The sequence below is a fragment of the Pteropus medius genome, unplaced genomic scaffold, assembly GCF_902729225.1.
Source record: "Pteropus medius unplaced genomic scaffold, Ma_sr-lr_union100, whole genome shotgun sequence".
Lineage (NCBI taxonomy): Eukaryota > Metazoa > Chordata > Mammalia > Chiroptera > Pteropodidae > Pteropus > Pteropus medius.
This window is the reverse complement of record NW_024347790.1, coordinates 923,372-935,894: the sequence shown is the minus strand read 5'-3', so window position 1 is coordinate 935,894 and position 12,523 is coordinate 923,372. Positions and strand designations below refer to the sequence as shown.

General features: G+C 48.7%; 1 protein-coding gene across 1 annotated transcript; it reads left to right on the top strand.

Annotated features, from left to right (window-relative positions):
- The first annotated feature begins 456 nt into the window (after nt 1-456).
- On the top strand, nt 457-10,262 carry UCMA (upper zone of growth plate and cartilage matrix associated). Its single transcript, XM_039877404.1, has 5 exons — nt 457-635; nt 967-1,032; nt 1,135-1,230; nt 5,124-5,213; nt 9,694-10,262. The coding sequence occupies exons 1-5, from the start codon at nt 578-580 to the stop codon at nt 9,744-9,746; spliced, it is 363 nt and encodes a 120-aa protein (XP_039733338.1). The 5' UTR covers nt 457-577; the 3' UTR covers nt 9,747-10,262.
- Nucleotides 10,263-12,523: the final 2,261 nt, after the last annotated feature.

Here is a 12,523-nt window from a genome sequence, read left to right as displayed (position 1 = left end):
TGGGGACAACGTGCTAAGGTGAGGGGTACTGGGGTTACCCTCGGAAACGGCGCACGTGTCTGTGACAGTGTCACACTACTGGGGGTCTTCCCGCCTTTCTGGTTCCTCCTTGCATGACATCTGAGTCAGAGTCCCCCTTGAGCCCCTCTTCATTGCTCCCACAGGCTTCAGCCTCCAGGACGAGGGTCCCCAGCTCCCCTGCAGCAGACGCCAGGAGCTCTTTGAAACTTGTCCTTGGTCTCTAGAATCCTGACTCTGAGGCCGGGCATTCCAACAGCAACTCTGGGTGCGGATCTTGGAAAGGCCACTTCAAAACTGTTCTAGCCCAGGCCCCCATGACAGGCTCTGCTTCTGTGAGGTTTGCAAGGTGCCAAAAACATCTCCGGTGCCCCAGTAAGAACAGCCAATGGAAGCCACGGCCAGGACCCCTCCCACTCCCCCGCTCAGTGACACCCCGGTCGCCTGCCTCTCTCCTCTGTCTCTCCCGACTTGGTACTGAAGTGAGGATCCGGCAGCCTGAGTCTGCAGAACCCTGTTTGCCCTGTGGTTCCCAGACAGAGCCTCAGCCTCTCCAAAGATGGCCTGGAGACAGCTGCTCCTGGTCTCCTGCCTCTCAGCTGCTATGTTCCTGTCCAGTGAGTGTGGCGAGACCCCAAGGATGGACCGATGTTGAGGCTGCTCAGGTGGCCCAGGGAGAAAAGGGGGTGCTTATTTATAAGACAGTCGTGCCTGGTGTGTGTGTGTGTGTGTGTGTGTGTGTGTGTGTGCGTAACAATACAACACAGAGAAAACAGCTTGTCTTGTGGTTTCTTGGGGAGATTGGCTCTGGGCTGGTGTGTGTGGGACCCAAGACTCCACACCAGAGCCTGGCAGGTCACAGAGCTTGGGAAGGTCTATCCTGGCCTGGCCGGGGATGAGGGTCCTCTAGGTGTGCTCCAGCCCTCGCTCTCTGCTCTCATCTCACAGTGCCGCAGGAGGGGTCCAGTGCATCGGTGGGCATCAACCAGGTCTCTGGACAAGAGGCTCAGGAAGGTGAGTGCAGGGGCCAGCCAGGAGTGCAGGGTGAGTGGGCCAGCTCCTGTGGTAGCCCTGGTGAGCTCATCCTGGTTGTCACTGGCCTCTTTTTGGTTTCAGGCGTGGACCAGAAGGTTTTCCTGCAAGAATCAGATGCCTCAAGTTTCCTCAAGAAGCATGGCAAGCGGCTCCCCAAACCCCGAAACGAGCTCATCGGTAAGGATGTTGGTGGCCTGCCTTCTGCTGGCCCCCCGGTTCCCCCTCGCTCCCAGTCAGCCGGACTGCAGGGACCGCAAGGGGCCACAGGCTAGAGGTAGGCCCTCGGGTATCAAAGTGACTGCAGCTCTTAAAATTCCGCATGTCTTATAATTGTTGGTCACATCTTTGATTGACTATGTTGTCAGGATAAGGAACAAAAAGGGACAGTGCCACATGCACTTAACAGTGATGAGATACATCCTGATTTCAGAAAGTTAAAAACACAAAGAGGAAAACCCACATTTTAGTCGAGAGCAAGGTATCTCGGTGTGGGCTTTTTGGGGGACCGTACACCTTATGTGCAAGGGTGATAGCACTGTGAGCAGGAGGCGGGCACGTGGACTCGGTGCTGGGACTGTGGGTTTGGTGACAGCTTGGCTGCTAAGTGGCCTTGGCCACTTCCTCTCCCTGGGTCCCAGTTTTCTGATGTGCAAGCCCCTGAATGTGTGGTGATCTGCCAGCAGTGTTTTTTTTAGTCTTCATTTCCAATGCACTTGGAAGGCTTTTGAGCTTCAGCCTGAAGTAGGCCCTGGTGTCCCCTGCCTGGCATGGACCTCATTTCCATGACCTGCCGACCCTTGAAGGCATTGGAGTTTACTGCCCTTGAACGAGTCTTCCAAGGACTCTGAGCACGGACTGTCTCTGTGTCTATAGCTCGATTCGTTAATTGTGCGTGTGTCTGAATAAAGTCTTTGTGTTGCTCGGCTCGCTCGGCAAGGTAACTTGCTCAGTAAAAATAACAGGACTGTTTTCAAATGGTGAGGAAGAAGCAAGCAGAAAACTCTGGGAGATAAAATGCCTTTAAAAAAATTGGATAGATATTAAGCACACTGAGAAAATCTCCAGGCCTCACAAGACTTGGGATTTAAAAGTTAACAAATGTCAAGAAACACTGAAAAGGCTGGTAAGATGGAGGTTGGGCAGCTCTTGATAGAAATCAGAGAAGCAAGCTTCTGACAGGCTCTACTGGTGGGAACGGCTGGGAGTTTAGGAGGCAAACAACTTCCATCCTCGGAGGCTGAGCAGAACAATGAGACACGTGACTAAGCCAGAGGTCCCTCGTCTCGAACGGAAGCTCAGGTGTCAGTCGTGGGGGGCCAGGACAGATGGTGAATACCTAGGATGTACCTGAGTTCATCTGCTGTCACCTGGCCAACTGCTGTGAATGGGCAGAACAGTGCCCAATAATAGGTAGAAGGAGTGACACTTTGATAAAATTGAATCTGAAGCCAGGAAACAGTCATCTACCATCTCTAAGCTTCTGGGTAAAGAGCCAGGTCACTTTAGGGAGAAAAGAGGCACGAAGCTGATGAAATGCATGTACTTGAGAAGGGATGTACACAATGCATAGTGTCCCCCAACCTGAATTGTTCTTATTCATTGCTGAGTCAAAGGTCCAATTTGGGACACCTCTAAAGTCAATTTGGGAAGACAGTTGTTTTTCTCCAGTACACAGGGATGGAAAATGCTTCTTTAGGAACTGGTGGTGGCTCATGAAGCATCTGCTTCCTAGAGCCTAAGCACCCTGTGCCCCCACAGCAGCTTTCTGTTACTTGGAGCATCACTGGGGCTTATGGCAGGCCCTAAGGGACATGCTGCCATTCACAGTGTGTTCTAATCAGTAGTAGAGCGTGGTAACCTGGAGCTCTGGCTCCAGCCCCAGCTCTACCTTGACCAGCTGTGTGACCTTGATTAGGTCACGGCACCTCTGTGAGCCTGAATGCCCTTCTAAGAAATGTGTGGATGTGGGGCAAGGTGTGAGGCATGAGGCAGGACTGGAGTACCAATCCCTCTCGCCAGACTAAAGAGTCCTGTAACTACGTAGGTCAAGGCACAAGTGTGGGAAAAACATGGGATTTACCGAAGGAAGCTGCACTGAGACCAATTCACAGATAACTTGAGTTTTCATTTGTTAAATACTATAAACGTGATATAATTAATGATTCATTCATTATTCTTAAAAGCCCTTTCTTTCATGAAGGACTTAAGATGGTCAGCATTACTGTTTCCGCATAGAGATACTGCTATCGTTTCTCCCAACACCGTTATGCTGAGTGTGTCGGGAACCAGCGGCTCTCCTCAGTCTCTGCTTCCATCATCGACCACCCCCTCCTCCTGTGCGTGCAAGCTGGTGGGGGCGACAGTGCTTCGGTCCCTCGCCCCCATGATGTGGGGGGAATCATGGCTCATCTCATGGGAGGAATGAGGTGTTCTGAGAGGCCAGTCCCTCCAGCACCAGACATGGCCGTCCGGTTGTTATGGATTTTTTTTTCAGCTGAAGCCCAGTTCAAAGAAATATCTTGAAATGAAGAGAGCTTTAAATAATTTCCACTCGATAACCACAGCTCTCACACCGAATGTGAAGACTTAAGGGCAGAAATGAGTGAACTTGGAAACTAACTTACTTTACCTGTAAAAATCTAAAATCTAGAGCTATTTTTTTTTCCCCTGGGCTAAATTAGAACAGGTGAGGAACAGCTGCACCTGCTGGTGAGGTGAGTTCAGGTGGGGATTCCCTCTGGGCTCAAAGCACTGTTGGCGAGCTTTATTATTCAACCGCCATGGGATGGTGAGGCATGGGGCAGGACTGGAGTACCAATGTATGTGTTCTTCGCAAGAGGTTTCGCTTTTCACTGGGGTGTTTTTTCGTGCCTCTAATTTCATAATGCAGAACTAGGATTCCTCATAATAAGGTTTACAGCCAACTTTGCTGGAATGCATTGCTTTACAAAATAAGGAGACCTGCAATTGGTATTTCCGTTAGGAACTTTGCCTGACAACCCCATATCCTGTACTAGTCATCCATTGCTGTGTAACAAATAACCCCCAAACCTAACAGTTTAAACAAATTACCTCTCAAATTTAGTAGCTTAAAACAATGAACATTATTGTCTCACAGTTGCTGGGGTCAGCAAACTAGGTATGGCTTAGCTGGTCTATCAACTAAGGCTCAGGGTCTATCAACGGGCTACAGTCATCTCAAAGCCTGACTGCGAGGTTTGTTTTCAAGTTCATTCACATGGCTGTTGGCAAGCTTCAGGTCCTTGCTAACCACTAGTCAAAGACATCAGTTTTTGCCACAACGGGGCCTCTCCCTAAGACAGCTTACACCGTAGCGGACGGCTTCCCTCCGAGACAGACAGAGAGAGAGAGAAAGGGAGAGAAGCCTAGTGGAAGCCACAACCTTGCTTGTAACCTATCTGTGAAGTCACATCCCATCACTTTTGCCATATTCTGTTCATTAGCAATGAGTCACTAGGCCAGCCCCATATAAGGGGAGACAGTCACCTACGGGCATGCATCCTAGGGAACATCTCAGACTCCCTACCACGGGCCATTGCTGTGCACTGCAGAATTCTAACTTAGTCATCATAATGCCTTTTAATAGAGGGACAGAATCTCTTTTACTTGCCTCTGTAATCCCAGCGCCCAGCATACATTCTGGCTGTGATAGGTCCTCAAAGATGCTAAAAGGACCTGAAGGTGTTACTTAATGGGAAATGAACTTCACGTTGGATTAATCCCTCATAGAATTCATTTCTGGCCTTCGGACTTCTGGTTTCTAAGTGGCCTCGTACTTGGACACATCACTAACTCTGGGCGGAGCTAAATCGCTTCACTTTTTGGGGTCTCGGTCTTCTCATTTGCACCATGAGGCAGCTGGATGGGAAGACTTCCTAGGTCTTTCAAGTGTGAGAGTCTCTGGCAGGAGTAATGCATTTCGGTGAAGCCCCATCCCCATTCCTCACACAAAATACCTTTCCGACAAGATTGAGTCTCTTAGGCAAAATGCTTGATGTTCCCCTAAATGTGTGCAGCGGCCCTCATTCTCACCTCTTCCCTCTTCCCAGCGGAGAACAGGCAGAAACTGTGGACTGACGAGCTGCACAGAGAATATTCTGAGGAATTACAAGAGTTGGAGAGCTTCGCGGAGGTGAACGGTGAGAGCTCTCAGCCAGCATCCCCGGGGATGTGGGGCTTTGTGGGAAAATCACGGTTTGCCTCTACTTCTCCCTGAATTTTTATTAGAGGAAGAGAAGCTCTTTCATGTCCATGGGAGTCTTGAAAAGAAGGGAGAACGTCATAAAATGGCAAGAGAACTTGAGAGGGGATAGAAGACGACAGAACCCCTCAGTTACCAGAGGCCCAGGGGCTGTGGGGCTGGGAGAATTTGGGGCTGACTATGCTTTCTCCTCGTACATGGGGATCACCGTGGTGGCTGGTGTTCTCTATCTTAGCACCTACACTAGTGGCTTAGCTCTGGAAGAGTTGGGTTGGGAGGATTTCAAACTGACTTTCGAGGCCTTGGATTTACATCAGTGTAATGGCTCCAGGAACTACTCATCCAGGAAAACTAAGGCCTTCGTTTACCAAGTCACTATAATAAGCATCTTATTGACTGGTGGAAGCAATGCAGGAAAACTCAGAGCACTGGTCTCCAGTGCCCTGCCTCGTGCCCTCCCTACTTCCAACACCAACATTTACAGCCGATGCAGAGGCTCCAACTCACCCATAGCATCGGACACCTGCACGTTTCTACATGTTTGCTGGTGCCTTACCCAGCTGCTGTTGGCATCTTCTTTGCTAAGCCACCGCCTCTGCTTCAGTGTGCCTTACCAGGGAATTAGCACTTCTCAACCCTGCCCTCTACCCTGAGCAGACAGACGGGGCTCCTGCCTCCCCCACCCCAGGAAACGCTGATTTCATCAAGGCCTCAGTGAGGACAGCTGTGTGTGGGCATGGGTTGGAAGGCTTTAAAGGGAGGCTTTATTTTTGAATCACGGCTTTCCATAGGGTTGAATCTAAGTGCTGTCAAGTGTCACCATAGCAAAAATTTGTAGATACATTTAATAGGGATCAGATCAGCAGGCCCGTGCGTGTTGCACGCGTGTGTTTTTTTTCTCTTTTGGTTTTCTCCCAACTTCCAGACTGATATTGCTCCTGAGCAAGCGCCACGTGCACATGAGCTTGGCCCTAAGGCCCCGGGTTCGGTGACCTTTGTTAAAGAAAGTCAGCGATTTCTGTTCTGAAGTTGTCACCGCCTAGCTTGTTGGCTCTGGTGGATTTGGGAGGTAACACAGCCTTAGGGCATCTTAGTGAAAAGAATGTGAATACCGGGTACCCCAAGGCTGCAGGCCATGCCCATTACTCTTCAGGTGGCACCTGGCTGAGCTCTGCACACAGGTGTTGGGCTTGGACCCTGGCAGACCAAACTTTCCTGGAAACATCCTGGAACAACTTGGGCTGCTAACTTCTGTTGGAGATTTGTTTACCTTGGTGGACAGCTTCGGGAGAGGCATTTAAAAAATGAGAATGTGGCCTCCAAAATTCCTTTAGCGTTTTCTTTTTTTACTCACAGAATTCATAACAGCATTTTATTTTGTGCCTTTAAAATGTTTCAAGTCCAGATCTCTAACATTGGGTGGAAAACATTCAGTTTTCCCTTTCATGATAAATTAAGATGAGAGGTTAGGCTCCTCAGGGATGACAGGTCCTCTACCAAAGCCAGAGGAGACTAAGATCAGGGGCCTCAGGCCTTGCCCACAGCTATGAAGACAAGGCACAGGCCTTCAGGCCTGTGACAGCAGCTGTTGTCACTGACGAGCAGCAGCTCCATCGGGCACCGGACGGAACCACCTAATCCTTAACTCCAGACTCTGAGGCCTTATAATTTCCATTTTACGGAAATACCCAAGGTGACATAGTAAGGGATCTGAACTAAGCCAGCAAAGCTCTGTTCTTGCAAATGAAAGATGATTAAATGCATAGCGGTCCTGGAAATCTTCAATGCAAGAACTGGCCCATGAGGATAGAGTGAGGGGGTAAAGCATTGGGACCCAGACGGGGTCTCCCCAGGCCTTGAAGGAGGCAGAGAGGTGGAGTGAGCCCAGTGGCCTGAGGATACCTATTGATAAAGGAGAAACATTTCAATTTCCTCCTCTTCCCTTGTCTCTGCCCCAGAACACCTTCTGCTGCCCAGTGGCCAGAAAGCTCTCCCCAGGGGTAGCGCTCAGAGCCCTTCTCTGGGACCCCCACTCTCCCTCGCCCTCATCGGGACTCTCGTTTCAGTTAGCTATCTTGATCTCACAATGTCACCTAGTCTTGGAATAACTGAGAGCACTTGGATGTTAGTCCCCTCCCCGATATTCTGGCTTCATAAAAGCAAATGCTGAGGGATTACCATGGGTGACCAGAAGGACTTGGGTTTCCAGTGGAGGAATTTTAGGCAGGTGGTCTGGAGAGAGACTTCTGGACAATGACCTTCCTGAGGACCTTAAAGCCCCACCAGGAAGGCCTCTCTACCAATCCACCCAGGACGCCGGTCCTGGTCTGCGGAAGGGGGCCAGGAAGGGTTAGAGCTTCACTGGGCTCTGCATTGGCTGCAAAACCACCAGCTCTGCACGGCAAAAGTAAGTTTGAGTTTCTGCCTCAGAAAGCTCCAGGATAAACAGTGTGCTGAGCTCCCACTTCCAAGGCCTATGTGGCGGCACGGCCTGCTTCGACCTTCCAGGCCAGAAGCCTGGGTCAGGCCATCAGACGTTGGCTGCATGACAAAGGATGCTTAGCCACACGTGGTCCCCCACACTGTCAGGGCCTCTGGTCTTTACCAGGGAGGCCTTCCCTTTGAGTGAAAAGGTCTGAGAAGAATCTGGCATGCCCTGAGGTGGGAGGGATCAACTTCTATGTCGCAATCGTGTTCTCAAGACTGGCTAAGAGTAGCTAGCCCACCCAGCCTGAGAACTATCTGAATGGCCTACACCTAACACCCAAGCTCCTGCTTGAGAGTGACACTGAGCTCCAGGCTGTCCCTGAGATACCAAGTCCCAAAGGGGATTTCAGCACCAACGGTAGCTAGCACCAAGTCCAAGCTCAGGAAGGAAACACTGCCAGCAGCCTCAGGGCCTGAACACCTAGTGGTAAACAGGGACCCTTTCTGTCGAGGATATCTGGCTCTCACAGGTGCGAAGAACCACAGGGACACGCCTTTTCTCCACACTCTGAGGCCACCAGGACATTCTATTCTGTTAGCCCAGTGCCACAGAGGATGTGTTTCATTAGCACTGAAGTCAGGTTCACAGGCTTCTGATCCTTATGACTTCTGTCAGGACTTCCCATCCTCCCAACGCTTTTGAAATACTTAAAAAAAAAAAAAATTGTGGTAAAAGATACAGAACATAATAAAACTTGCCATCATAATTTTAAGTGCACAATCCAGTGGCATTTAGTACATGCGCAGCGTTGTGCCATCGTCACCGCAATTTACAAAACTCTTCCATGTGTCAGACAGAAACTCTCCCCGTTACGCAAGAGCTCTCCACTCTCCTGCCCCTGGTGACCTCTGCCTTCTGTTTCCAGGAATTTGCCTATTATAGACATTTCGTAGAAGTGGAATCACATAGTATTTGTCTTTTTGCACCTGGCGTATTTTACTTCGCATGTTTCAAGGTGCATTCATATCACAGCCTATAACAAGAGGTCATCCCTTTCGATCGCTGAATCATACATGCATATATCTCGCATTTCGGTTTATGCTTTCATCTGGTCATTTTCAGTTCTCTTAGGTATATACCTGGGAGTGGAATTGGTGGCTTTAATGGTAATTCTGTTTAACTTTTTGAGGAGCCGCATGAATGCTTTTAAATACTTAAGTTCTTGTGGTATCTTGTGGCAGCAGCCTCGAATGGCATCAGGAGCCTAAGCCTACAACTGCACACAGATGTTCCTCAGAATAAAATCGGGATTTTCTTCCTCATCAAAAACTCCCTTCTGATCTTTTTAGCCTTTTACTATGAAAGATTTCAAATATATGTAAAAGTTTAGAGTATAGCGAAGCCCCACACACCACCACCCAGAATCAACAGATATCCAGATGTCCCCATATTTGCTTCATCCACCCCTTTTCCAGTTAATGTTAAAAATATTATTTTTAAAGCTTAGAAAACAGAACAGTGTGGAGGAAAAGTTACTCATGATCCCATCATTCAAAGCTGACATTTCCTTCCATGACTTTTTCAATGGTACAGCTTGTAGTCTATTTTTACTACTATTTTGTTACTTTTGCATTTTGTTTCTAAGTTGTTATAACTTCCGATAGTTTCTGCATAAGACCCTCCCCGCTTTGCTGGCTGTGTAGGCAAAGATCCCCGAACTGGAATGCCTAACCCTGGCTTTGGCTCTGCTGGCACCCAGCTCCATGACTGTCATCTGTTTGGGCCTGATCCTTAAAATGAAGCCTCTGGACACGGTGTTCTCAGGCCCTGGCAGCTCTAGCATTTGATATCTGCCAACAAGGCACACACAAAGGTGGTTCATGGCACCACCAGCAGGGCAGTTTGAGTTGACAGCTGCCCAGAGAGCTCGGTGGCTATCTTCAGGTCAGAGTCCCCGCTATCCTAACACGGCTTCATCTCTCCTTCCCAGAACAGAAAGAGAAAAACCGGGAAGCTATTGACCAATGGCACCAGTGGCATTAGGGCGGCCTATACCCGTCATATCTCTATAACCGCCACAACTGATCTCATCATGACAAACCCAGAAGATGGAGCCTGAAATACACGTACACATCCCAGGTGTTTAATTCCAGGTGCTGGAACAACTCTCTCCCCACCATGAGACCCGCTTCAAAGGGCCTCAACTTGGGACCTGATGTAAACACACGGGCCTTCTGTTCTGATGCATTAAAATGCCCTGGCTTTAGCTTCTTTGCAGATGAATGTCTATGGGGCGGCCTACACCAAACCTACAGATTTCTCCTTGCTTAGCCACAATGAAAAGAATCACAGTAAAGAGAAAAGATTACATGTTTGCTTATCGCTTGCAAATAAAAATGCTGAATCAATACCGTGAATTATCTTCTTGAGTCTCAAATAAAGCAGGTGTCAACCTGTCTCCCCCGAGTGACAATGTTACTCATGCTGACTCGGGCATTTCGAAGCTTGAGCTCAGGTCTGTGGCTCACCACTTCCTCAGTATGTCTCAGCAGTCACAAGAATGAAAGAACAATGTGAACACAACTGTTTTCGTAAAATCACTCTCTGCGACGCTTACTGAGCCCAGGTGCTTCTCTGAAGTCTTAATGTTCAACTGCAGTTTTTTAAATGACGTCAATCAGAAGCCAGGGTTACAGCAAGGACAGCTATAACTCAAACCAGAAAATACATAAAATTGAGTTTTGGTATCATTTCCTTTTTATTTATAGTGCCTTCATTAGATGCCTGGGGCTGGCATAAAAAGCAGCACAAACTGGGTGACTTAAAACAATAAAAATTCATTCTCTCACAGTTCTGAAGGCTGGAAGCCTGAAATCAAGGTGCTGGCAGAGCCACTCCCCCTCCAAAGGCTCTAGAGGAGGCTCCTCCCTCATCACTTCCAGCTTCAGGTAGCCCAGTCATTCCCTGGCTTCGGGCAGCTTCACTCCAATCTCTGCCTCCATTGTCACATGGCCTCCTTCTCTCCCCACGTCTTCACATCATCTTCCCTCTGCGTCTCTCTCCTCTTATAAGGACACCAGTCATACTGAATTAAGAGTCTACCTTACTAATGTCATCTTAACCTGATGACATCCGTAAAGTCTCTATTTCCAATAGGGTCTCACTCATAGGCATCGGGGGTTAGGATTTCAACACATCTTTCGGGGGGACATGATTCAACCCACAGTGGTCCCCCTTTCTCCTTTGCTAAGCACTCTGCCTTCCTGCCCCAGACTCGGTCTCTCTCCTTCTTCCAGCCTGGCTCTCGACGACCTTCAGGAATCCCACACTGAGAACGCGGAAGACTCAAGAGCAACTTAAGCAGGCACCTCTGTGGGGTCACAGCACTCAGAAGGATAGGGAAGATTCCAGATGAAGAATAAGCATCCACTCTTGGCCACTCCCTGTCCCCATCCTTGGGTCCTCCGCTTCCCCCATGACTTGGGTCCCTGGCCAGCTAGTCCAGCCTGCTTTAGAGGTTGGGCTTCCAAGGCAGAATAGGGCCACTTTCCTTTGAGGAAAAGCTGCTCGACTGTAAAATACTCCACCAGAGGTGTGGCTATTTATGAGATAAGGATGCTTTGCAAAGAATGCACATATTTTAAATAATTTTTAAAAAGTAGTAAAATCTTTAAAAACATTCCAGTGATGAAGTGATTATGCATTTTCCAAGTGACCTCATTCATACAGTCAGCACTGTGTTTTCTCATGCAAACTCCGAGCAGGTGCTGAACCGGCCTTGGGAAGGTAGGAAGGGCAGTGGGCAAATGCCACTGTCAACTGTTCCCGAGGCTGATAGAAGAGAGGGGCCATTCTCCACCCAGCAGTCCTGTAGTCATAACCCGCTGACTCAGGCCTGGGGCACAAGTCTGGTCACAAAGAAGTCAAAGCAGGGCCCAATTAACCAGCGATGGGACATTATCATGTTAAATGTGCCTTAAGTGACAGGATCGGGAGCTGGGACTGCAAAATATTTTCATCATGCTCTTTTGGAAATCACTCAGGTATTTGCTCTGAAGTTATGTTACCAACACGTACCTCAGGTGTCTGTGGGCGTCTAAACTGGATCAAGTAAGAATGCTCTCAAAGAAAACAAGGAGAGTAAAGGGAAGTTCTCGCAGGCTTGAAAACACGTGCACAAAATATTCAACTGAAAACTGCATTTCGGCACTTAAAACACTCTTTACACTTTTATTCATCCTTATTCAATCTTTTTTTTTAAACAATATATTTCTACTATAAAATTATTTTGGTTATAACATGTGCTCAGAGTAGCAAACTCAAGCAATACGAAATCCATTACGTGAAAGGGGAGTCTTTCTCTTTGCTTCCCCAGTTCGATCCTGAGGTGAGCCCTGCCAGCTCGGGGTGCGCATCCTCCCATCTGTTTATACTCACATACCTCGTTCCTTAGAATGGCACTGGAACATGTCATTACGTCAGTCCACACGGCCCCACTCGGCAGCACAGGAAGGAGTGACTTAGCCGACCTGAGTTGGCCAAACAGAACTGACTGATATCAGAGGCTGAAAGCTCCCTCTTTCTAACAAGGTCTAGTATCAGCATTTACCTCGACCAAGTAGCTCTATTATCATAGTCACCAGGTCCTTTGCTTCCTTCCATTAAGCAGGGAGAGTGTTATAGGATGGGGTCCCTTTTCCTGGGGGATCTGGGGCAGCTCTGCCCAGCTTACGCACACTTCTCGGGGCGGGTAATGGGTATGCAGGGCACTGTGCTTCTAAGTTTTCCCTCAATAAGCCCCATTTTATATTTATATCGCA